General features: G+C 33.2%; 1 protein-coding gene across 1 annotated transcript; it reads right to left on the reverse strand.

The window, feature by feature from the left end:
• Nucleotides 1-1,818: 1,818 nt before the first annotated feature.
• On the reverse strand, nt 1,819-12,457 carry LOC107615217 (uncharacterized). The gene is made up of 7 exons (XM_088498827.1): nt 11,956-12,457; nt 11,167-11,439; nt 10,984-11,124; nt 10,810-10,911; nt 10,176-10,757; nt 6,900-7,056; nt 1,819-2,041 (listed from the first exon to the last, which is right to left on the reverse strand). Exons 1-7 carry the CDS (start codon nt 12,455-12,457, stop codon nt 1,819-1,821), a joined length of 1,980 nt encoding a protein of 659 aa, XP_088354953.1.
• Between the last annotated feature and the right edge of the window lie 11,290 nt (nt 12,458-23,747).

The raw sequence follows: 23,747 nt of genomic DNA on the forward strand, positions 1-23,747 counted from the left end.
AAGTAGTTTGACTCTTGATTACTAATTTGTTTTTACATGGACTTTGCATTGGTTTTTTCTGTATAAAAAAAGAAAGGCGTTAATAATAGAAGACCCTGTTAGACATAAGTCTCTCTTTGTTGGATAAGAAAAACAACACTTAATGGGCACTAAAAGTAGTGATTGTTAAAAATTTTTTATATAGAAAAGTGACCCAAATCTGCTTAATTAAACCAAAGACGCCTTGTATCTTTTGGCTAGCAACTTCACTTTGAGACACAAAAATGCATTCAACTGAGTTTTTACGAAACACAATGATGCATTGAAATTTATGTACCAACAAGTTAATTGTGACCTTTAAATCTATGGATTTTTTTTTTGTTCTACAAGCAATACAAGGAGATCATATATAATTTCTGAATAAGTTTCATTGGCACGTTTTGCTTAAAAAATAAATTGTACCCCTTTCGTATATGATATCTTTTCTCCACTGTCTAGCATAATATGAAAACAATTATCCTATCATAGATTCTCCGCTAATGAAATAAGCAAAATAATCTAAATGGCACATATTAGAAATAAAAAAAAACTAAAAATTGTGAATTACCTATGGCATATATATTTGTATGATTAGATAAGGACGATCACATTACACATTGTCCTCATCTTAAAAATTATCTACTCTAATAATTGATGGTGTACTTTGATGTTTTGGCCTAAATCTCTAGTTGAAAATGAAGTTGTACACCTGCCAACAAAAAAAAAATTGATTCATCTTAATAAGTGTTATCCTTCAAAATTTACAATCTTAAACACTTGCCGATATTATGTATTACTATTTATTAACTCTTGACCCAATCAAATTTAAATTATTTTTGCACATTTTTTATGTTTAGTAAGAATAAATCTCACTGATTACAAACATTTTACATTGTTGAAATATAAAATGTAAAATTATTCAACTTTCTAACATTTTTCCCTTGAGATAATAAATAATGTTTAAAATTAAAAGAATTTCATTAATAAATAAAATAATTCTCTAGAAAAAACTTTATTCATGAGGTTGCATGTTAATAAAATCTATCATGAAGAGACTAATTTGTTGCTTAATAGATTTTTAAAGAGTAAAAAATAATTTTAACTGTTTGTATTTCTACCGAATCTTAAAAAGTACATTAAAACATACAAATGTTGTAAGTATCCAACTATACTGGATTAGTTTTACCTCTGTGTGCTATGTGAAACAGGTCTAATTTAAGTTCTTGAATACCTCCTTGTATACCACATTGTCAGTTTTCTTCTTTTCATGGTCATCATGACAAATTAGAATCTTTAAATCTCTTTATGAGTGACCCTTGAAAATGCAACGTAGAGTTGGCCATGTGTAAATGCATATTTTTTTAGTATCAACCGTACTTTTGATAATGATTGACTTTGACTTGTATTGATTGACATTGCATAGGATATCATTATTGAAATTTGTCTGTATTGAAATTTGAATAATATTCTATGATCAGATGGAGTGAGTATCATTCAGGGTATGATGTGTTTTCCCTAAAAAGTTTCTTGCTTCAATGATGTGTTTTCCCAGTTTAGTAACTACCAATCGTATGCCAATGCATAATCCAATTGAGTGGTCTATATTCTTTAATAACATTATAGGGGTCCATACTTTCAATGTTAATTCTTGGTTGGGAACACCAAAACATCTAATGCTATTTAAAAACCTAGGAATATGTACTGATACCAGTATCAATTCCCTCCCCATCGTGATTCCTTTCCTTGATGGCTGTCTCCGCAGTGCGCCGCGCACATCGCCGCTCTCCCGTTGCACCCACGCTACTCCCCTGTTACATCCTCGCGGCTCGCATCCCCAAGACCAAGTCCGCGTCTACGCCCATCGCGGCCTCCACTCCAATGATCCTCTGCGCAGCGCTGGTTCCCTCCGCAACCAATTTCCGTCGCCGCAACGCGTGCTTTGCATGCGCTGTTTCCCCCTCCGCAGGACCACGGCAGCTCCCTCTCTCTCGTTTCCACCTTCTCATTAATTATCGATTTGGCCCTACAAAATAAACGGTTGGTCTTGATTAGTATTGCTCTTGGTTCCTCTGAGGTATGTCTATAGTGCCTTTTGCATGTGTTATAATAAGTAGGCAACTTGGTTAATTACAGTCAAACTAATTATCAATTTGAGACCAAGCATTTGAATATTTTATATTCTATTTCAGCTGCTATTAAAGGAAAAATCATTCTATTTGTCCCCTTGCCATATATTAAAAGGTCCTATTTATCAGACTTCATCATTAGGAGTGCCTGAACTTTATTAGGTGCAGCTGACACTAGTGAATTAGATATGCTGAGATGATTATTGATGATTGCTACTAGGACATGTACTTTTTATATTTTGGTTGATCTATATACATTTTGTATACCATTGGAGATAGCACAAAAATAGCTTGCTTTGCAATTTTCATACTTGTGTTATGATGTTGGAGAAGCATGAACAAGACTGCAAAAGTAATAGAATCCCCTTAGAAATTATGTGCTTGCCTAGAACTATTTTTGGGTAAGAAATGTTGTTCATTAATGAATTTACTGTTTGCTTCTGAAGGGGCTAATGGCAAGTATTATTGGGGATTGTTCTGCTGGACTTTTTTCTTTTCTTTTTTTTTTCTTGACAGCAAAAGATGCAAATTTCTTATAAATTTTTGGGAATTGCTTCAAAGTTACACAATTTAGGTATGATAAACACCTGATGTTTTTTGTTTTTGTTTTTTAATTGAAAAAGGAAACCCGATTATAAGTGTAGATCTTCGTGAATAGAAATTAGAACTAAATTAACTACTAAGATTCATTGCTTTTACTGTGTAGCTGAAGCAAAAAGTGTATAAGCTGCTTAGCCTCCAGATGCTGAGGATAAAATATACAACAGAACAACCAAGAGAAGGAAAGGTGCCACTCAGAGCATAATGCCAAATTTGTGAAGAAACTTGTAGCTAAGAATAAGGAAAGTATAAGCCTTCATAAAGCCTGTAAATCCTTGTAAATTAAGTTAGGCACCATCTACGTCACACCTCCATACTCGAAAACCAGCAAAAGCTTGATTAAAGCAATGTCGATGTGAACGTGGTTTCTATAATTTTCGGATGTTCCTTTTGTGTTATAGCAGATGATTTTTTCAGTCTTTTTGCATATTTTGATGTGTTTGTAGCACTATCCCAATTCCACTAGCTAAATACAATATTATTCTTTGGATTATGTTAATATGCAAGGCCTGAAACACATGATTTGGCCTTCACTTGTATGTTCAAGGGGTCTTTGTTGCTTTATTATATTACTTGTATTTATTCTTTACTACAGAGATGATTAAATTGAATACAAGTTTCATAGCTTAAGCTATTATTAAGATTCAAATTCACCGTCTTATTATAAGGTTATGGCTCTTGAGAATGCTTGTTTAACAAAATTTAAAGAAGCAAAAAAAAAAAGAAAAGAAAAAGAACAACAACGAAAAATATATAAAGTAACATCCATTTAATAAGAATAAGAAACATCCTTATGCTTAATAGAAGTAACATCCACTTAGATCTTGCAAAAAATAATCAGGTACCTACACAAAGAAATATGTCAAGTAGGATTTCTATAAAAAAAAAAAAAGCCATGCAATTCTTAAAAAAGTAGAGACATCCACAACTGTCACATAAGGAAACTTGAAAAATATATAAAGTAACATCTATTTAGCGAGCATGATCGTCGCCGATGTGAACGTGGTTCCTAAAATTTTTGGATATTCCTTTTGTGTTATAGCAGATGATCTTTTAGGTCCTTTTGCATATTTTAATGTGTTAGCATTCCACCAGCTAAATACAATTTTATTCTTTGATATGTTAATATGTAAGGCATGAACGTGGTTTCTAAAATTTTTGAATGTTCCTTTTGTGTTATAGCAGATGATCTTTTAAGTCCTTTCGCATATTTTGATATGTTAGCATTCGACCAGCTAAATACAATTTTATTCTTTGATATGTTAATATGTAAGGCATGAAACACATGATTTGGCCTTCACTTTTATGTTCAATGGGTCTTTGTTGCTTTAATATGTTACTTGGATTTATTCTTTACTGCAGAGATGATTCAATTGATATTGAATACAAGTATCACAGCTTAAACTATTATTAAGATTCAAATTTACTGTCTTATTATAAGATTATGGCTCTCAAAAATGCTTGTTTAACAAAATTTAACGAAGAAAAAAAAAGAAAACAATAACAACAGAAAACATATAAAGTAACATTTATTTAGTATGAATAAAAAATATCCTGGTGCTTAATCGAAGATTAGAAGTAACATCCATTTAAATCTTGCCAAAAATAATCACGTACTTACACGAAGAAACATACCGAGTAGGATTTATATAAAAAAAGGCCATGCAATTCTTAAAGAAGTAGAGACATCCACAACTACAACATAAGGAAACTCGAAAAATATATAAAGTAACACCCATTTAGTATGATAAAGAAACATCTTGATACTTAACAAAAGTAACATCCACTTAGATCTTGGCAAAATTAATCAGGTATTTAAATGAAGAAACATGCCAAGTAGGATTTATAAAAAAAAAGGTCATGCAATTCTTAAAGAAGTAGACATCTACAGCTGCAACACAAAAAAAATCAGAAAATATATCAAAAGTATCTCAATCAGTAATGGCATCCCATGTATACATTAGAATAACATGTTTTATACTTTGAAAGTGTTATATGAAAAAAAATAACATGTATACATCTTAATTACATTAAACTAAAAATTTTCAAAAGAATTTAGCAAAGACATGAATCCACTAAGTTGTTGTGATTCATTTATTCCGCAGCTTGCAATAGAAGATTGAACAATCAAAATATCTTGTGCATTGTTGCTTTCTTCAACATCAATTGCTCCCTTCAAAATAGAAAATTCTAGCTATAAAGAACATCCACAAGTACATACAAAAAGAACATCTAAAACTATACAGAACAAATTCAGAACAAATAATTCAGCTAACAACCCGCTAATATAGGATTTTAAAGAAAATGAGGATTTCAATTATAGTCATGGTAGAAGCTTTCCTTAAACAAAACACGTAACATTTCATACATTATAATACATGATATTTCATCTTGTATCCATGATGAGATTGTCTTCATATTAACATACAATTTGTATCTGAATGGTGATGGTGAAACATGTAACAAACAAAGTCATATTGATTTGAATAAAAAAACTAAATAAATAAATAAAGTAGCAAAAACACCAAAGTAGAAATAAATCCTAATGACAGAATATGTAAGCTATAAATTTAACTTAATGTCGCCTCCTCCTGTAATTTATACCAGTGTAAGTTTGTAGTATTGTCCACAACTTGCAACAAGTTAAGGGTTACTAATAGCATAATGAATGCACTATACTATTAAAGAAGCTAGCATCAGCATATTGAATGTATATTTCTAATCATGAAAATCAAACTACTAAAGAAGCTAACAACATATTGAAACACATTTAAAGAAGGAACATTCATCTAAAGAGCAACAAAACATTCATCGATCATAAAGGAACATCCGCAATCCTAAATTTAAAAGCACCCATTTACAATACAAAGAAAAATTCATCCAAAGAGCTACAATCACATGTTTAACGAAGAAACATTCGTCTGGAAAATCACCAAATTAAAAGTATTATATTGTTTCTCTCTAATAAGCAGTTTAAACAAAAGGGGAAAAGATCCAGCAACCAGACACAAGCAGCGTTACCTGGTGTTACCTGGTGGTGATTTTGAACAACTGAATCAATTTTGATTGCGTAGTTAAATTTCAAACCATAATATACAACATACAACCCAGTTAACTATGTACCATTAGAGTAAACTAAATTACAACTATTCGTAATAAATTTAAAAACCATCCTATACATGTTTAAGCTGACATTTGTGTACTTGACACGAAAATACCAAAGATGCTGAAAATAAATGGTCTCTTCCACCATATTTAACTCCAAACTTAAATTAAACCAAAGTTAAACTAAATTTAATCTAAATGTTGCATCAAAATCCCAAGTCACCTTTACAAAACAAGAAGTCGACGCTGCGCGTGCATGATGATTCTACCAATTCAGGGAACAAACAATATAAAAAATAAATGAAATCCACTTTTTGAATGGGAAAGCTAAAAAATTTCTTCAAATCAGCAAGTCAAACATGTAAACTTAATTAAAAATAAGAACATCTAGTTATTCAGCAAAAATTAAAGAACACTTCAATTGAACCACTAATCCTAGTTTATGAACCCTAGGACAGTTCAGAGAATCATCTATTAAATAGAACCAAAGCATTTTCTAACTTGTTGGAGAACAATGGAGTGGAAGAGGAGCAGCCGCTCGCGACAGAAGATGGGGAAAAGCGTCGCCGGGTCGTGAGGGTAGGGGCGGACTACATGCGTCTGACGGTGGTGGTGGTGTGACGTGCGGACTTGAGCAGAGGCGGCGTTGGCAGCGTTCTTCAAGGAGACAAAAACGGCATGGGAAAGAGGTTAACAACGCGTCTCCGTGGCAAGGAGGTTCAGCGACGAGGGGGGAATGGAGATGCACGGCGTAAATCTGAATCAAGGTAAACTGTGGTAATTGGGGTGTTTTTTTTTTATTTGATGGGCCTTGGGGTCCAGTCCAATAAGGGTTGGCAGGAGTTGGCTGGATCCCTCTTGGTTACCTAGCAGAATTGATTGCTTATACCACCATATCCATATAGAAAAAATACACCACTATCAACGCTGTTGATAGATGCTAATCTTTTTTCATAGACTCTCTTTTGCTCATTTGTTAGCTTCTGTAATAAATATTTATGTTCCACTACCAGTTGTTGTCTATCCTAACGAAGCTCATCACAAATCAACCTGTTGACACCAGTTGACATCTGTTGCTGATAGCACATATCCATGTTAGGAAATAGCATGGAAGGGATGTGTCTTAGGATCTTATTGTATCCCTTTAGTATGTTCTGAATTTCAATAAGAGTCAAGTCCCTTATTTCTTCCTCTATCATCTGCAAATCTAAGGTATTAACATAAAATTCGATTACTACCAGATATAAACATTAGTAGTCATAATTAATATTCAATTTATAAACGTTGATAAATAATACATATGAAAACCAATCGATAAGACTAGAAATTCCTTATTACATATAGAGCTATATAGAATATAAAGATCAGTATAATTATGTTGCCATATAAATTCTAATTGGTCTCAAGTGGGTTTAAAATATGAGATATAAATATTCAAACAAAGTTAGACTTGAAACTGAACAATATACCTTTTATATTAGTCTAATACATATATGTGGATCTGCTTTGAATATATGTATTAGTTACGAATCAAATCAAATTTTGAAGCTAATTATATTCGTACTATTATATTATAGTATAAAACCTAAATTCTATATTCGCAACAATACATCATGCATTATTATTCTTTATTGACCACTGGTATATATAGATGTATGTGATATAAATTTTTTCATGTCATTTAAGTCACTTAGCAAATATTCACCAAGAAAAAATAATAAATATGCTTGTTTGAAACTATATAGTGATTGTAAACTTGGTTACATAATAATGGAAATTGGTTTAGTCCATGCTAATTAAATACCATTTAAACAACATGTGAATGTCTCTATTCAGTGTCTCATGTACCAATAATTTGTTTTCAATAGATGATATTGTTTTAAATCTGCTCTTATACATTATATCTTATCGCTACAATTGACACAGTGCAATTTCATGATTAAAGTGATGCAATTAAGGATAGGGATCGAGAATGATGTCTATTATTGATTGTGTAGTCGCACCAACAAAGGTAACAATAAAACCCCAAATTTATTTGTAATATCACATTATCTATTTTGAATTATTCTATAAATTACCTAATTGTAATTCACAACCTGTTAATGGGTTGTAATGTCACTTCCTTAGCATTCTAGTGCAATTATGGTTATCTACAAAAGTATTCAATAAATAATAAAACTTATATTTGAACCTAACCTTAACCATTGCAAGTTCAGATCCTCGCCTAGATTGACTCATGATACTAATCTTTAAGATACTGTTAATTACTAATTTCATTAGTTGTGAAAACTACTATTACAACCATTATACCAAAACAAAATATTTATCTGATAATATACAAAGAGAAAAAAATAGAAAACTGATAAAGTTTGCAGGAATAGTTAATTACCTTAGTTGCCAGGTAACCTCCTATGCCTATATAGAATGTCATCCGATAGTAATTTCCAAATTCTTTCTCATATATATTCCGGTCTAGTTATAGCGTTTGAAAACAAAAGTGTTGCAAACAATTTTCTGAGATATTGACTCGACCCTTAGTTGCTTGCTTCCTCAATAGCATCGATGCATTCCTTGTCATCATCTAGGATACTTTGTGCATAAATGCATCTTTGAATGTAGGATATAGAACACCATCAATAGTTCTAATATCCTTATAACTATCTGGGCCTCTAACAAAATTTTGAAGGAATCGAAGATAGTATATTTCTCCTGATCCTGGCGGAACAAAAAACAAATTTGTCCAAAAACTGAATGAGACTTGCATGGGAACCATTTCCTTGATTGTGACTTCCACACGAACTTGGATGGAAATTTCGCATATGTTAAACTCTGAGTATCACTATACTTCTTGTTTGCCTGAAACATAGATTCCTTCATAGAAGTCTTCTTAGCAATGTCTTCTAGGTTTTCATGATCTTGGAAAACACTTGGCTGGCAAGTAGAATCATAAACGTACCACAGAAAAAGGTCTCTAAAGTGGATTCCATATCCAAATATTCTCCATGCTACTTCGCATGGAGATATATACCTATAGTTGTAGTACATTCTAACTACTTCACATTCATCATTCTTTGCATCGGCAGTGGCATTGTTGTAGAACGAAGCAGTTACATGGTCATTTTTTTGTTAACATGCATGAATAAGTACTTGATTGATCTTGATTGGTTGCACCATTCAACGTTGATGTGTGCATCATATCTCAAGAGAAGCTTCTTATTGTGTGGGACAATATAACGGTTGTTAAGTTCAACCCCTAATTTGCTAACTTTGTTATGCACTTCCCATTCTCCATGCACGGTGGGTCTTTTTTAATGCTCCCACATGGACCGTGCATCATGTTTTTTTCTACAGCTTTGTAATATATCGGATCTATCTCTTTATCTAGTATTTTAGCACTTATGATCCGATCAATATCATCTGTAGTTGGATACTTGTCATTTCGGTGTAAAAACAGCCAGATGTGTGCATGTGGTAGCATGTGCTTCTAAAATTTGATGGTATAAATAACTGGAAAGACTAAATGGTCTTAGTTAACATAATAACATCGAATACAATAATAAATTAATTGTACACAGTATAATTCTTATGTAATATTTCTAAGTGAGTGATTAACTTGGCCAAAAATAATTACAATTAAAAACCACTTCACATTGTACCATGAGAAATAAAAGACTAAAATCTTTGAGGCAACTTGAAAAGATAATTTAGATTACAGATAGTTTTACTTACAACAACCCTTCCGAATATATTGTTCTTTCTGATGTCTTGGATAAGACAATCCAGTTTGACCTTAAAGGCTCTACAAACCATATCAGGATGGTCTTCGAATTTAGATCCCTATTCTTTAGAAAATCCTCAAGCTCAGGCCATTTAAGATTGCATGAAAAAGTTAAGAGATCTGGATATCCAACAACCCTACAAATTGCCACAGCATCTTATCCCTACCCCTCTGAAGGGGTTGGAGATGTTGCTGATCCTCTGTCACCGGAGGGTGGTAGTACCTGCAAGAGACTCCGATGCTTAAGTTAGCACGTGCTTTAGGCATGATTTTTTGTAGAATCAGAGTATGAGTTATACCTAGGTGCTCCAGTGTATTTATAATCAGTGACGGATCCAGAAAATTTTATCCGTGGGGGCAAAATATATATAGTATAATAATAATTTATATAATTATACTATAGTATTATAAAATATAATTATTCCTCAAATTATTTAACTAACAAATTAAAATAATAAAATAATAATTTAAATAATAAATAATTTAAAATTCCATTCTTCTGGGTTTCATATTTTGAAAAGATTGAATAATCTTTTCATTGTCAATACAATCAAATGCCTCTCTTTCTATGTATGTCACTAAACAATCATTTAAAAATTCATCTCCCATACGGTTGCGAAGCCGACTCTTTATGATGTTCATAGCAGAAAAGGTTCTTTCAACTGATGCAGTTGCTACAAGCAAAACTAAAGCTAACTTCAAAAGAAGAAACACTAATGGATAAACAATATTTTTTCGAGTCTCAACCAATTTCTGAGAAAGAGCACCAATCCCATTTAAGTTTGAGAATTGATCATCAGAATGCACATCTAGTATGAAGTTCTCAAGTTGACTATCAAGTGCCAAAAGTTGAGTAGAAGAAAATTCTAATGGATAGAATTGAGCTAACTGGATTAACTTCTCCTTATCAAACGCAAGAAATGAGTGTCTTGGATTCAGACAAGCTATACAAAGAAGTAATTCAGTATTCACCTCTGTAAAACGATTGTTGAGTTCTTGAAGTTGTCTATCAACTACTTGATAGAATATCTCAACTTGAAAATGATGCAAATTTGAGATCTTTTGAGCTTTGCGTCTTGATCTTCCTTGTGACACAAATATATCATCCATTTTTGGAACAGTAATATTATATTTTTTCACAAAACAATGAGACTTCGTCAACTAAAAGAGACCAACCATCATCTCTTATAGTTTGCAACCGTTGCTTAGACACTTTAACCAATGCCATAGCATTTACAATGTCTTGATCATTCCTTTGTAACGCTTGAGATAATTCATTAGTAACTTCCAAGATATTTTTTATCAAGTGCAAGTTGAAAATGAATTCAAAGGATTGAATGACATTCAATAAATGACATGCTTCAGCTCTTTGTTCTGAATTATTTCCATCTTCCTCAACATATTCAAGAACATTGACCACGGAAGGAAATAAAGAAATTAATCTAAGTATAGTTCCATAGTGTGAACCCCATCTAGTATCTCCAGCTCTTTTCAAAGCTATTTCTTGATTCAAACCACGTCCACTAGCAATTTTTCCACTTTGTAATGCTTCAATTGTCTTAGTCATCTGACTATCACGAAGCATATCTCTTTGTTTACATGAAGCTCCAACAACATTGCACAAATTGGTTAACAAATTGAAAAGCAAAGCAATTTCAACTTGTTTTTTTGCAACCGTTACAAGAGCTAACTGAAGTTGGTGAGCAAAGCAATGTACATAGAAAGCATAAGAATTTTCTTTCAATATCAAAGTTTTTAAACCATTAAATTCTCCTTGCATATTACTTGCACCATCATATCCTTGGCCACGTACTCTTGATAAACTTAAATTATATGTTTCTAATAATGACTCCAATGCTAATTTTAGAGATAAAGCATTAGTATTAGAAACATGAACAAGACCAAGAAAATGCTCCCTAACTTGCCCTTCTTTATTCACATACCTTAAACAAACTCACATTTGCTCCTTAATAGAAATGTCACGGGCTTCATCAACCAAAACAGCAAACAATTCATCCCCAAGATCATTAACAATAACTTTTGTCGTTTCACTTGCAGCAGCTCTTACAATATCTTTTTGAATTGAGGGAGCTCTTAGTTTAAGATTCCCACGAGCATTTTTGAAAGCACGACCAATCTCTTCATTATGTTACGCAAGAAAGTTTAGAAGTTCCAAAAAATTTCCTTGATTAACAGAATCATCTATCTCATCATTACCACGAAAAGCCAATCCTTGTCGCAAAAGAAATCTAATACAATCAATTGTGGCTGTCAAATGAATTTGATAATTCTTTTTAGCTTGCTCAGATTGTTTTTCAATAGCAGCACTAATGTGTTGTTTTGGTTTCATAAGTGCTTCACATTTTCTCCAAGCTTGATTATGAGCACTATCATGAATCCCAACATGAGTTTGTAATCTCTCCCTTGTTTTCCAATTTGAAAAGCCATTGGTTACAAAAGCATCGCCACCTTCAGTCTCAGGTTTCATAAGATAACAACAAAGACAAAAAACAGCATCTTTTGATATACTATACTCTAACCAATTGCCATAATCATCAAACCAATTAGGATTAAATCTTCGAAAAGAAGAACCACAAGTAGTTTGCGGAAAATCATGATTCCTTGGTTGACAAGGACCTTTTTGCAAATATGCACATCTAACTTTGTCTCTGTCATTCGGATGATAACTTGAAATCTTTGGTCGTTTTCCTGGATCTGCTATGAGACTCTCTACTTCGAATTCTAAAAATCTCCTCTTGTTAGAAGAAGTCGATGAATTGTTTTGGGATCCAATCTCCAATGATGAAGTTCTTTTGAAATATTTCTCCATTACTAATAGAATAAAATTATAAACCTAAATTAATTCACAATTCTATACAAATTGAGAAGTTCAGTATAAAATTATAAATATATTGAGAGTTTATACTGATAATATATTCTTACATGATGAATTGCTTAATTTATTCATATAAAAGATAATATATTCATATAAAAGATACATTAAAATAAGAATATAAGACTATATAGCTTTAATTTATTAGAAACATTTGAAGCTAGCCCTTTTCCTCAGCATATTATAAATACATCATCAATTCATCATAATTGAATACCACAAAAGTACAATGAAGAAAGATATTCAAATGGGATATTACATATAACACAAGTTAAAGGAAATTAAAACGCAAGTCCATAATTTGCATTAATTATCCTAATAGAGATTTGAAAGTACAAATTCTGGTTTCTTTGCCAGTAGGCAGTAGCCAATTGTAGATGGCAGAGCTTTGATGTATAGAGTTCATGCTTTGGAAGCTAGGAATGAATGATCAGAAAGTACTTTAAGGTGCTTGCTATAGAAACTGAAAGCTATGTACTGTAAGCTTCTAAATCATTATCCCTTCTAACATTTATATCATAATCCCCTGATTCCCATCTCATTCTTATTCATATCATAGGTCCCTAGATCTGTGTTTCTTTATTTTCGAAATAATTCTTCTACTATAGGAAAATGTCAAGCCAATTACATCATAACACAATTACATCAGAACAATTCTTCCATCAGAACACAATTACATCATAACTCCATTAAAATTCCATCAGAACACAATTGTTAATTAACAAAATAACCAACAATTATATTAGAACTCTATCAGTCTATCAAAACACAATTACATGATTTACATCAGAATAAATTCAATCACATCAAAACAAATTAATCAACTATATCAAATTGAATGAATTAATGAACTATATCAAATTAATGAACTATATCAACTTAATAACAATGCAGCAAATGAGAATAAAAACTGAATGAAGCAGGGTACCCAACGGCAGAACCAGCGGCACCCAGGACCCTGGCACCCAGTGACAGAACCAGCGACAGAACCAGCGGCACAGCGGCACCCAGCGGCAGAACCAGCGACACCCCGCACACCCTGAACTGCTGAAGTCAGAACCAGATCTACACGCCGAAGGAACGGGAAGACAGAACCAGACGAGGATTTAAGGCTTGCAGCTGTGAAGACCGAGGAAGAAGAAGAAGAAGAAGAAGACCTCACCATACACCAGACGCTGAAGGAACGCAGCGCCAGAACCAGACGCGGGCACGCTGCGATGTAACGAGAAACCGACGGAGCCGACGCGGGAGAAAGACTTAACAGAGTGGGCGAGTGGCGGTAGACGACACGACAGTAACTGAGGGCTGGAGTCTGGAAGCGGTCAAGCGGAGGTTGGAGGCTGGAGCAGAAGAACAAAATTGAAAAAGGGAAGGAGAAGGGTTAGCTGATTAGGGATTAGGAGGGTGGGCAGTGGGGTCAAAATAAATTTAATGGTGGGGGCAAATTAGACAATTCACTAAGAACTATTAATTAATTTTTCCAAATTCACTGGGGGCAGTTGCCCCCACTGAGTGCTGAGTAAATCCGTCCCTGTTTATAATGGTGTAGAGATAAGATAAGTTAGTTATCTTATCTTATCTTTTTAGGGGAATCGCCTTTATCTTTCTAGGCTTTGCCGCCTTTAGAATGGGCTGCGTTCCTTTGTTTGGGCCTACTTGGTTCTTTATAGTGATTTGGCCAAGCTCTTTATGGGAGAGGTCGGTGGTCGTCCCAAACCTTAAGAGGTCAGACGTTCCTGTCTGAAGTCAGCTCGGGTCGCATAGCTCGACCCGTGGTATGAACAATGCCCATGGGCAAGCTTTCGTTTTCTTTACTAATTTATTTTTCTTTTGGACGCGCTCCCCTGTTGTTTTTTTTTTCTTGGTAGGCAACTAACCGTAGCATGTAAGTCCTTTTATTCAGTTTATTTTGCTGGGTTGATTCAATGTACATGGCAAAGAACTCAGCAATTGCAGTTTCAGTAAGTTTGCACATGTAGAATAATATGTTGGTTTACATGGTTGCAATTGATTTAAGGCTAGTGTGGTAAGAGTCGCAAAAGTTTGGTAATCAGGTTTAAAAAGCATAATTTTTTCTCTCGTAATGTGAACCTCTGCATGCAATGTGACGTAAACAAGTTGATTGCCTTTGTTTGACATTATGTATTAGATGGTTACTTTAGCAGGGTATCGGATGGTTGGTTTCCATGGACGAGCTTTTGTTTGCTTTACTAATTTATCTTTCCTGCCTCATGAAATCGCACCACGCGTTGCATTAATCAAATAACTATAACCAAGTTTTCTTTTATCCCTTGATCATAATTCATTATAACATTGCTGCTGTTGATTATTGATGGGATCCCTTTTTTATGTTGGTAAAGGATTATATGATGCTCAAAGCGGGTTCTAGTCTTAGATGTCTAGTCCAGAATTTAACTTAAATCGATGATTAATTTAATATCTAATGGGATGGTTATTTCGTGCTGGATACATTGCGTTTTGGGGAAACCATGTTGTTGAGTTGTTTGTAATTAATAAGGCTTGCTGATTGTTGTGCTTATTATTGTATAAGTCTGTCTGTGAGTCAACTTAAATTCATGCTAAATGCAGCCTTTCTATTTTATGAGGCTTTAATTGGGATGCTAATCTATTCATTGTTTCACCGCAAGCATGACTGGTGGACTATTTTTTTTTTTGTTATAATTGTTCGATGTTGTATATGACTACCTTTTGTTAGCATGTAGGAGTGCTCTGTGAAGATCTTTTTTTATGGCTGTGCTCCTCCCTTTAACTGCACGACTTTCTATTTTACTCGTGGGTTACTTTTTGTGACACTCATGCCAACTTGCTTGAATCAATATTTTTTGTTGTATGTAGCTATGATTGTGGCATATTCGTCATTAAGTTCATGGAAAATTAGACTGATGGGTGTAAGTTTGATGCGTGGAACGAGGTGACTTCGCCATAGTTCTAAGTTTATACCTTGACTAATTTAGAATGTTAAACAATGTCACAATTATTTCATCTAACTCGTTATGCAAATCTTTATCCAGGATATGCTTAGAGAAAGCAGGTCGGAGTTGATGTTAGACATTGTGTGTGGGCCACATAATGCATTGGTAGATCAGGTGATCACATTATTGGAGGACAAAGCTGCCCCCGTACGCCGCAATCAACCACGATACAAGTGAAAGGAAGTGAAATCACCATTCACAGCACCTAGCACGAGGACTTTGACCCGACGGGCTAAAGGATTACCACCTATGGAAAAGGTCAAGGGCAGGAAAAATTAGCATACTCATCCTAGAGTGTAACTTTTGATGTGCTTGTTTTGCTTATACACTGGTTATAATCTTGGAAATTTATTTATGTGAAATTTGGAGGACGTAACTATGGACCCTGTTTTACTTTTTCAAATTTTTGTGAATGTGTTGGTCTTCATTCACTCAAGCATGACATACTAACAAATGAATGAAATTGAACATCCATTTTCTTTGCAAAAGTAACCATCCAGATTCTTACTAAAATGAACATCCGCCTAATTAAGTCTTTATTCAGGGATTTATCTTTAGTTTTCCAAAGCGGAAGGACTTGAATTTGTTAAGCATTGAGTTCTTGAAATTTGACCTTGAGCCAAGATTTCATGAAGCGTTCTGAACAGATGCTATAGTGAAAGTGAACATCCTTTTTCTCTGCGAAAGTAACCATCCAGATTCTTAGTAAAACAAACATCCGCCTAATTATGTTTTTATTCTAGGATTTATGTTTAGTTTTCCAAAGTGGAATGACTTAAATTTGTTAAGCATTCAGTTCTTTAAATTTGACCTTAAGCCTAGATTTCATGAAGCGTTCTGAACAAATGCTATAGTGAACACGGTGTGATTCCCCAAGCTAAATTTGACCATGTGTACGTTGATTATGAACATCCAGTTATATGTAAAGATGAACATCCAACATTTGTGTGTAGAGGTAATCGTATAATCAATAAGTGGGATCATATAATCAGAATGTGCATCCATTTTGTCTAATAAATTAACCATTCGGATAGATGTTGAAATGAACATCCGGTTATTATGTCTTGATTTGGTGAATTCTTTGTCCTATTTAAAAGTGGAATGAGTAGACTTTGTGAAGTGTTGAAACCTTGGTTGTGGACTTTGAGCCCAGACCCCATGATTCGTTTTGAATACATGCTAAAGTGAACACGAGGTGAAGCCCAAAAACCAACCATCCATGTATACAGTAACGGTGAGCACCATTAATATATAGAAACGAACATCCACAATTTGTGCGTATCAATAATAGTATAATCACTACAAATTCCCTTGCCACAACAAAAATGAATCATGAAACCAAAATTTTAGTTGCAAAATCGACTTTCTTTGTGTAGGTAACATAAAATTCATGACCCAGGTGCAACTGCGCAAACCGCATCCCAATTCCCAACCCTTGCTATTTCATCTTCCCGAAGGCAACCATGATCCGGTAACTACGTATCAGTTGAAGAAAAAAAAGCAATGCCATTAGTGCTCAAATCAAACATGCAGATCATGATTACACAACATTAAACTATAGTCCAAACCTCGTAACCAAAATCTGCCTCTTCACTTCTAACCTCAGTAACATCCGACAGTTGCCTGGCCTACAATTAAAAAAAATGCACCAATTCCAAAAAAAAAAATAGATAACTCCTTAGTATATATCATGTACTTGAAACCTCACTAACAAGCACAAACAATGCGACAAAAAAAGAAATGAATTCAATCATTCTACCCATTTTAGCTTAGAAAGAAATGCATGAAAATAACAATGATCGTGATTGAATTAATTATTGGTTTAATTACTCTGCAGGTCCCTATAGTTTCACCGAATTTTCAATTAGGTCCCTATACTTTTTTTTCAATTGGGTCCCTATACGTTAATTTTTTTTTCAATTAAGTCTCTGTTAACGTTTAACGTCACAAAAAACGTTAGTAAATTGTGAAATGACTTAACTACCCCTGTCTTCTACCTATAAACACTTCATGTTCTGAGGTTTCTCTTCTTCCCCGTTTTTCATTTCCAGTTTTCATCTTCCACAAACTTATGGCTCAAAGTCAATGAACCTCTTTCGATAAAAAACTCAATTAACTATTAATTTGAATTTTTTTGTTTCAGTTTTGTACTTAGATATATTTAGTGTTTAATTTGTACAACAAAAATTCTTTCACTGGTTTGTTTTCTTGTTGTAAAAAAAAAATTTGCATCATCATCGGCATCGTTCACAGTCCCTACGCAAACCAAAACCAATCAAACAGCAAAACCACCCAAACCATAAAAAGTTTCAAATCCACGCACCCAATTTGAAATCCACAACTTCAACCAAACACAACCATATACATCATACACCAATTGATATCTGACTATCACTAATCCAGAAACAAAATACTTGAAATTGTTCACCACTACCTTATACCTAACAGCCATCAACCATCACTCAAACACCAACAGATCCTCAACCTTCATAAAAAAATAGAAGCAGATTTGAAAAAAAAAATTAGAACAGTTTTTTTGTAGTAAATAAATCAATTCTTGATAAAAAAAAATGTGTTGACAAAAAAAAAACCTTTTTCTTCACTGAGACAGAACCTCCATCAGCGGTGTCGTCTGTCTTTCTGCTCCGATCTCTCTTTACCGAACGCTTTTTCTGCATGCATTAGCACCACAGCCCTTCTCTCATTTCTCTGCGCCGCTCCTCTGACTTCATGCTCTTAACACCACTCACTGCTGCCATTCTTCTTCTTCTTAGCCGCTTCAACCACCATCACCGTCATCTCTTTCTCTTTCTGAAAAAAAATTAAATAATAAATAAAAGAAGTTACTGAATTTTAAAAAAAAAAGAACAAAATAAAATTTACTCTGTGACCAGAAGCTTGCATGCACAGCCGGCGTTGTCTCTGATTTCTTGTTCTTCATCTATGCTGTTCGCCAGAAACAGAGCAGAAAATATGCCTTCTTCTTCGTCACCTCTTGTTTCTTCTCACTGTCATCCTCTGGGTCGTCACTGTCACCATCACCGACGAGCTCCTCCTTACTCCTCACCAGTGATCTGAGACTCTGCCGCCATCTCTGTCTCTTTCACCGGCAAAGTCTTCTTCTCAATCGCCGGTGACATCTCTCTTCTTCTTTGGGATAAAAATAAAAGGGGTGCTTTGGGTATTTTGAAAAAATACATGTTTGTTCAGCTAGTTACTCCAACTAAATGATAAGAATATTCGTTTTTAGTCAAGAATATTCTGTTATTTTAAATGTTATACTCACGGTAGAGACTTAATTGAAAAAAAAATTAACGTATAAGGACCCAATTAAAAAGAAAAAAAAGTATAGGGACCTAATTAAAAATTCGGTGAAACTATAGGGACCTGCAGAATAATTAAACCTTAATTATTTCACTTTACCTCTTATATCATTACTGTAACTACTATCTGTTTTCTTTCACAATGTTACTATACATGCACATAGTCCAGACCTTTCAGAGCCAATGGTTACTAGAGTTATTTTTTAAATTCATTTAGTGTTTATCATGTATGATCATATGTATATTCTAAACTGAACATGCAGGAATCATATTAAGTCGCCCATTAGTTGATAACTATTGCATATTTAATTTTCATTATCAAATAAAATCTTAATGATAATAATTCTATTCGCTGTTTTTCATATTCAACAATCTCATGTTTATACATGCAATTTATATTAAGTCATATAAATTCATATACCAATAAAAGATAGTCCAAAACAGACCTATTTTCATCCAGCGTCACACTAATATGCGATGCTTGATTAACACATGCAAATTCCTTATTCATAAAAGCATACCATGAATATAAAACCCTCACAAATTTGGTTGAATCATGAATGTTTATAATGCATTTGGGTAAGCTTCAAAACATAAAAATAAACACGCCACTTGCATTGAGTATGAACATCTAAATCACATGAAACTAACCATTCATTATCACTGCATTCAACGTACGTTGCTCACCTTATTAGATTGCTCAACCTCGACGACGACATGGTTCGCTATGTTTTCATGTGTACGTGATGAATTCTCATTACCGCCGGAAGATGGAACACGACACAGCGGTACAACCAAATTGCACTCCATTAAAGAACTTCCGCAGAGTGATGAACGTGAAAGACAACACACACTAGAGACCCCTTTATCTTGTGACATCGACATCGGGAAAAAGGCACACACCGGCTGCGACAGAGGCGCTGGACATCCAGGCTGCTGCGGTGCTGTTAGTTCGACCCACACAATATGCACGTCCCCCCTTGGCGGTGGCCTGTGCGGCAACGGCGCCAGTCGGAACAGTGTCGGCGCGACTTCCGATGGCGGCTAGTGACCGTGACGTTAGTATACCGGCGAGACTCGATGAGAAAGGCATAGAACACTGACAAACCGTATTGAGAGAGGGAGGTAGTTTATTTATTTCCAAAACTGACGGTAATCCTAGTATTTGATTTAAATTTCAAATTGAAAACTATTCAAAATTAATTAGTTGCCTATAATTTAGTTTTAATTTCAAATTAACCCCCATTGTACACATTGTATAAAACATACATTGTCTCCTCATACTTTTCCTTTAGTGATTCACCTTTATTTCATTGATGAGTTAATCTCCAATTTTTCTCTGCTTCTTTTTTCACCCAATTCATCAAATGGGTTCTGCAACTTCCTCATGCTTTGTTCATTATCACGTTTGTTCTTTAATACATAAGAACTTCCTTTCTCTAAATAATACCAAACAAAATACTAATTAAATTGTTAAGATTAGAGGTGTTCAAGACCCGGTGTTATTTTCGGGTCAGGTTCGAATTATACTTTGGTTCACTGAGCCGGTCTAAAGTTTTTTTTTTACAATAAAAATATATATTTTAGAGTAAAATTAGTAATAACATATTACACTTTTATACTTTAATTAATATTTTTTATATTATACTTTATTATTTTGGTTTTAAAATCATTTATTTTGATATAAATATGATATAACATTTGTTAAATTTAATTTTAAAAGTAAAATGTTATCATTTTAATATATAAAATTTACAAATGTGTATATACTAATTTTACATCAGACCGATTTGGTTTATTTCAAGTCACTTTAGGGTCATGTCAAAATGTATCCGGTGGCCTTTTATGGCCGAGTCTGGGTTTATTCAAACCCGACCCATGAACATTCCTTATTAAGATATTCTATTTAGCCAGTTGCTACCTTCCCACACATAAGATATTTTTCAAACTATTAAATTTAATTTGTTTATAGTAGTTGTTAATTTACCTCGCTTAGGTGACCGTGCAGGCTGATTTGCAGTGTTCGATTCTCACACCATTCTACCTACATCATTCTTCTCTTTATTCTTGTTATCAAACACAATAAAATCAGACATTATATACATCTGAAACTCCAGAATAACACTACTCCATTTCTTCACTAGCCCCTTAAGAATAATGCAATAGATTTTACCACCCTATTTTATCATAGCAAATAATTTTGAACATAAGTAATGTATTTTTATAGATTTTTGGATCACATCTCTATAAAAAAAATTAACAGTAAACATGCAAAATATATGTTTAATTATGAGAATAATATCTTTATATCTTGGAAAATCATTTCAATAAACTCAATCTCTTTTTCGTTGTATTTATTTGGAATCTCTCATATTCTAACGTATACTTTGAAATGCTAGTGAAACTTTTTTGAATTCACATCAGTTACTAAATTATATTATTCTTCCATTTTTTTTTAGATTCGATAGCAATTTGATGACAAAAAAATTTCTTTGAGGTATCTTTGTAAAATGCTTACTTATTAGGGGCGCGGAACAACCTTTTAAAATGGAATAAACATGCTTTGGATAGCCTATTATAAATATTTTGAATTGTAAATTTTTTTTTTTTTTTGTTTATTTACATGATTCTTTTATTTGATCTCTCATGGTGTCACTTGACAACCAAATAAATTATACACTTGTCAAATATTAAATTTATACACTTGTCAACCAACTAACTATGTACTAATTACTTATTATATATAAATAGATATGAATATCAGTTTAGTAGTTAGTATATAATTAACTTCAAGAAAAACAAATGAACTAACTAATTAAGTAGCTTCACTTTTATGGAAAAAAAATAGTAAAATTAGAATTATTGACTACATACGTATTAGATAAAAACTAAATACTCACCTAAATTTTTTTCTTTGCCAAATAATTGAACATTGTTGCTTTTACATTCTAACACCATAGAGTTGGACTCAAGCGATTAGGTGGAGCCTAAAATTGGTGACAAATTAATTACATAATAGCTTTTCCTGAAAGAGAGCAATCATATATGTATATTAGATCTTATACATAAAGATATTATTAATACTATTAGAATTTTAGGTGAGTTATAAGTCTCAATTGTGTTATTAAAATTTTAAAGACTCATTAACTAATCCATTGTCACAAGTTTCTACTTTCTAGATGACATTAATATGTAGTATCCTACCATAGTTATTAAAATCAGATCAGATCGAGTAATTTGATAAAAAAAAAATTGATAATGAATTATGTGGTTATTCTACAATTTATTTTTTGTAGAATAAAAAAAATCGATATGTAGTATCCTACCATAGTTATTCTACTATTGTATTTTTATGTGGTTTTCCACTTATCAAGAATTGATGTATAATTCTCATATTCGTGGTCAGCACAAAACAAAACAAGTCTAGAAACAAAGACACAAACAAATAAAATCATACAAATAAAATTATGTTTAGCAGATAAAATATAAATAGAGACATTGTGTCCAAAAATACTAAATTAGTTTATTTTATATCTATTAGTACTAACAAAAAACAAAACTTTTTTTTTTTTTCATTGTTCTTATTAATTTTTCATAATTTTATTTTTTATTTTTATATCATTTTCTAAATTTTTTTAAGAAAAAAAAAATAAATTATATTTTTATAATTTATTCTAATTTATTATCAAATAAAATATAAGAATATTAATTTTTATGTCTTTATCATTTATGTATGTTCTCATAACCAACCACGACCTAAGATTACATTATAGAGGCATGAGAGTGTAATAATTTCTTTAGGGCTTTATCTCTCATCTTTATTCTTTCTAATCCTTCTCACTCTTCTTCCAAGTGATACATTGCTGCTACAAATGTGACGTTTTAGTAGCTTGTCATTAAGCTACCATCACAACATTGTTATTGCTGCTGTTAATTGCTTTTCTTTTCTTCGATTTCAATTATAGGAAAACTCAAAATATTGCGAGACTCATTACTCCCTGTTTAATCTCATTCAGTAATGCTCTCAAACTCTATCAATCTTATTTTCCTCACCAGCGAAACATCTTTCTTCCTCAATGAAAATTGTGATTCTGTTTGTTATACCCACTGTACGTACTCTCAATATCCCTGTGTAACATACTCTCAATCCAGTTATTCCCTTACAGTAATTCCTTAGGCAACAGTAACCATCTTTGGAACAAAATTACAGACATAAAAGTGTGAAACGTACATAGAGAATGAGATGGTGACATCTCCCGAACTGTTTCCATCCCAGGAACAATTATGAACCTAATATGGAATCACCCAGAACAAAAGATTGAAAATAAAAAGCAAACACCAGTGCAGAAGTCAAATTGAAAAAATAAAAATTAAGTGATGAATCAAAATAATGGAAATACCGTAATTTATTTGAACCAACAGAATTCCTTATGGAATAAGCAATTTTGTAATGCATCATGGAGAAGTGGCCCATTAAATATCTGAATTTCTTTGGACCCTTCATCTTCCATATCCAAGATCAAGAATAACCATCATCTGGATCAGAAATCCTCACTTTTCAACTAGCCACAGCCCACAGTAATACACCAGAGATTAGAGCTTTCTTCAATCAAGCTGTTTCACTGTTAGTAAGAATGTAAGATGCTCCTTAATCCACCTCCAATCATGATCCCTGAATTTTGTTCTGTCCCTCTCCTCATCCCTGTCTCATCCCTATCCTATCTTTATTGATCCTGTTCCCCGTCGCGGTCCAGCAAAGTGGCCTCCATTTGACAGTCAGACTTGGACTTCAACTCATCTCTTGCTCCTCCCTTTAGCAGCCGTGCTTTTGGAGTCATAATAAGATTTCTTACATTCTTTCAGCTTATCAATGGCTTGCTTATAAATAGAGAGAAGGAACAAGAAGAATAC

This window comes from Arachis ipaensis, chromosome B9 (assembly GCF_059453495.1).
Source record: "Arachis ipaensis isolate K30076 ecotype BB chromosome B9, ASM5945349v1, whole genome shotgun sequence".
Lineage (NCBI taxonomy): Eukaryota > Viridiplantae > Streptophyta > Magnoliopsida > Fabales > Fabaceae > Arachis > Arachis ipaensis.

What these genes read in the sequence shown, in the direction of transcription:
- LOC107615217 (XM_088498827.1), bottom strand. Translation starts at nt 12,457, where the DNA reads ATGGAGAAATATTTCAAAAGAACTTCATCATTGGAGATTGGATCCCAA. An exon ending in GAAACCAAAACAACACATTA is followed by an intron (nt 11,440 to 11,955) that starts GTGCTGCTATTG and finishes GTTTATCAAGAG; the next exon opens with TACGTGGCCAAGGATATGAT. An exon ending in ATGTCAACTGGTGTCAACAG is followed by an intron (nt 2,042 to 6,899) that starts GTTGATTTGTGA and finishes TTTATTTTGTAG; the next exon opens with GGCCAAATCGATAATTAATG.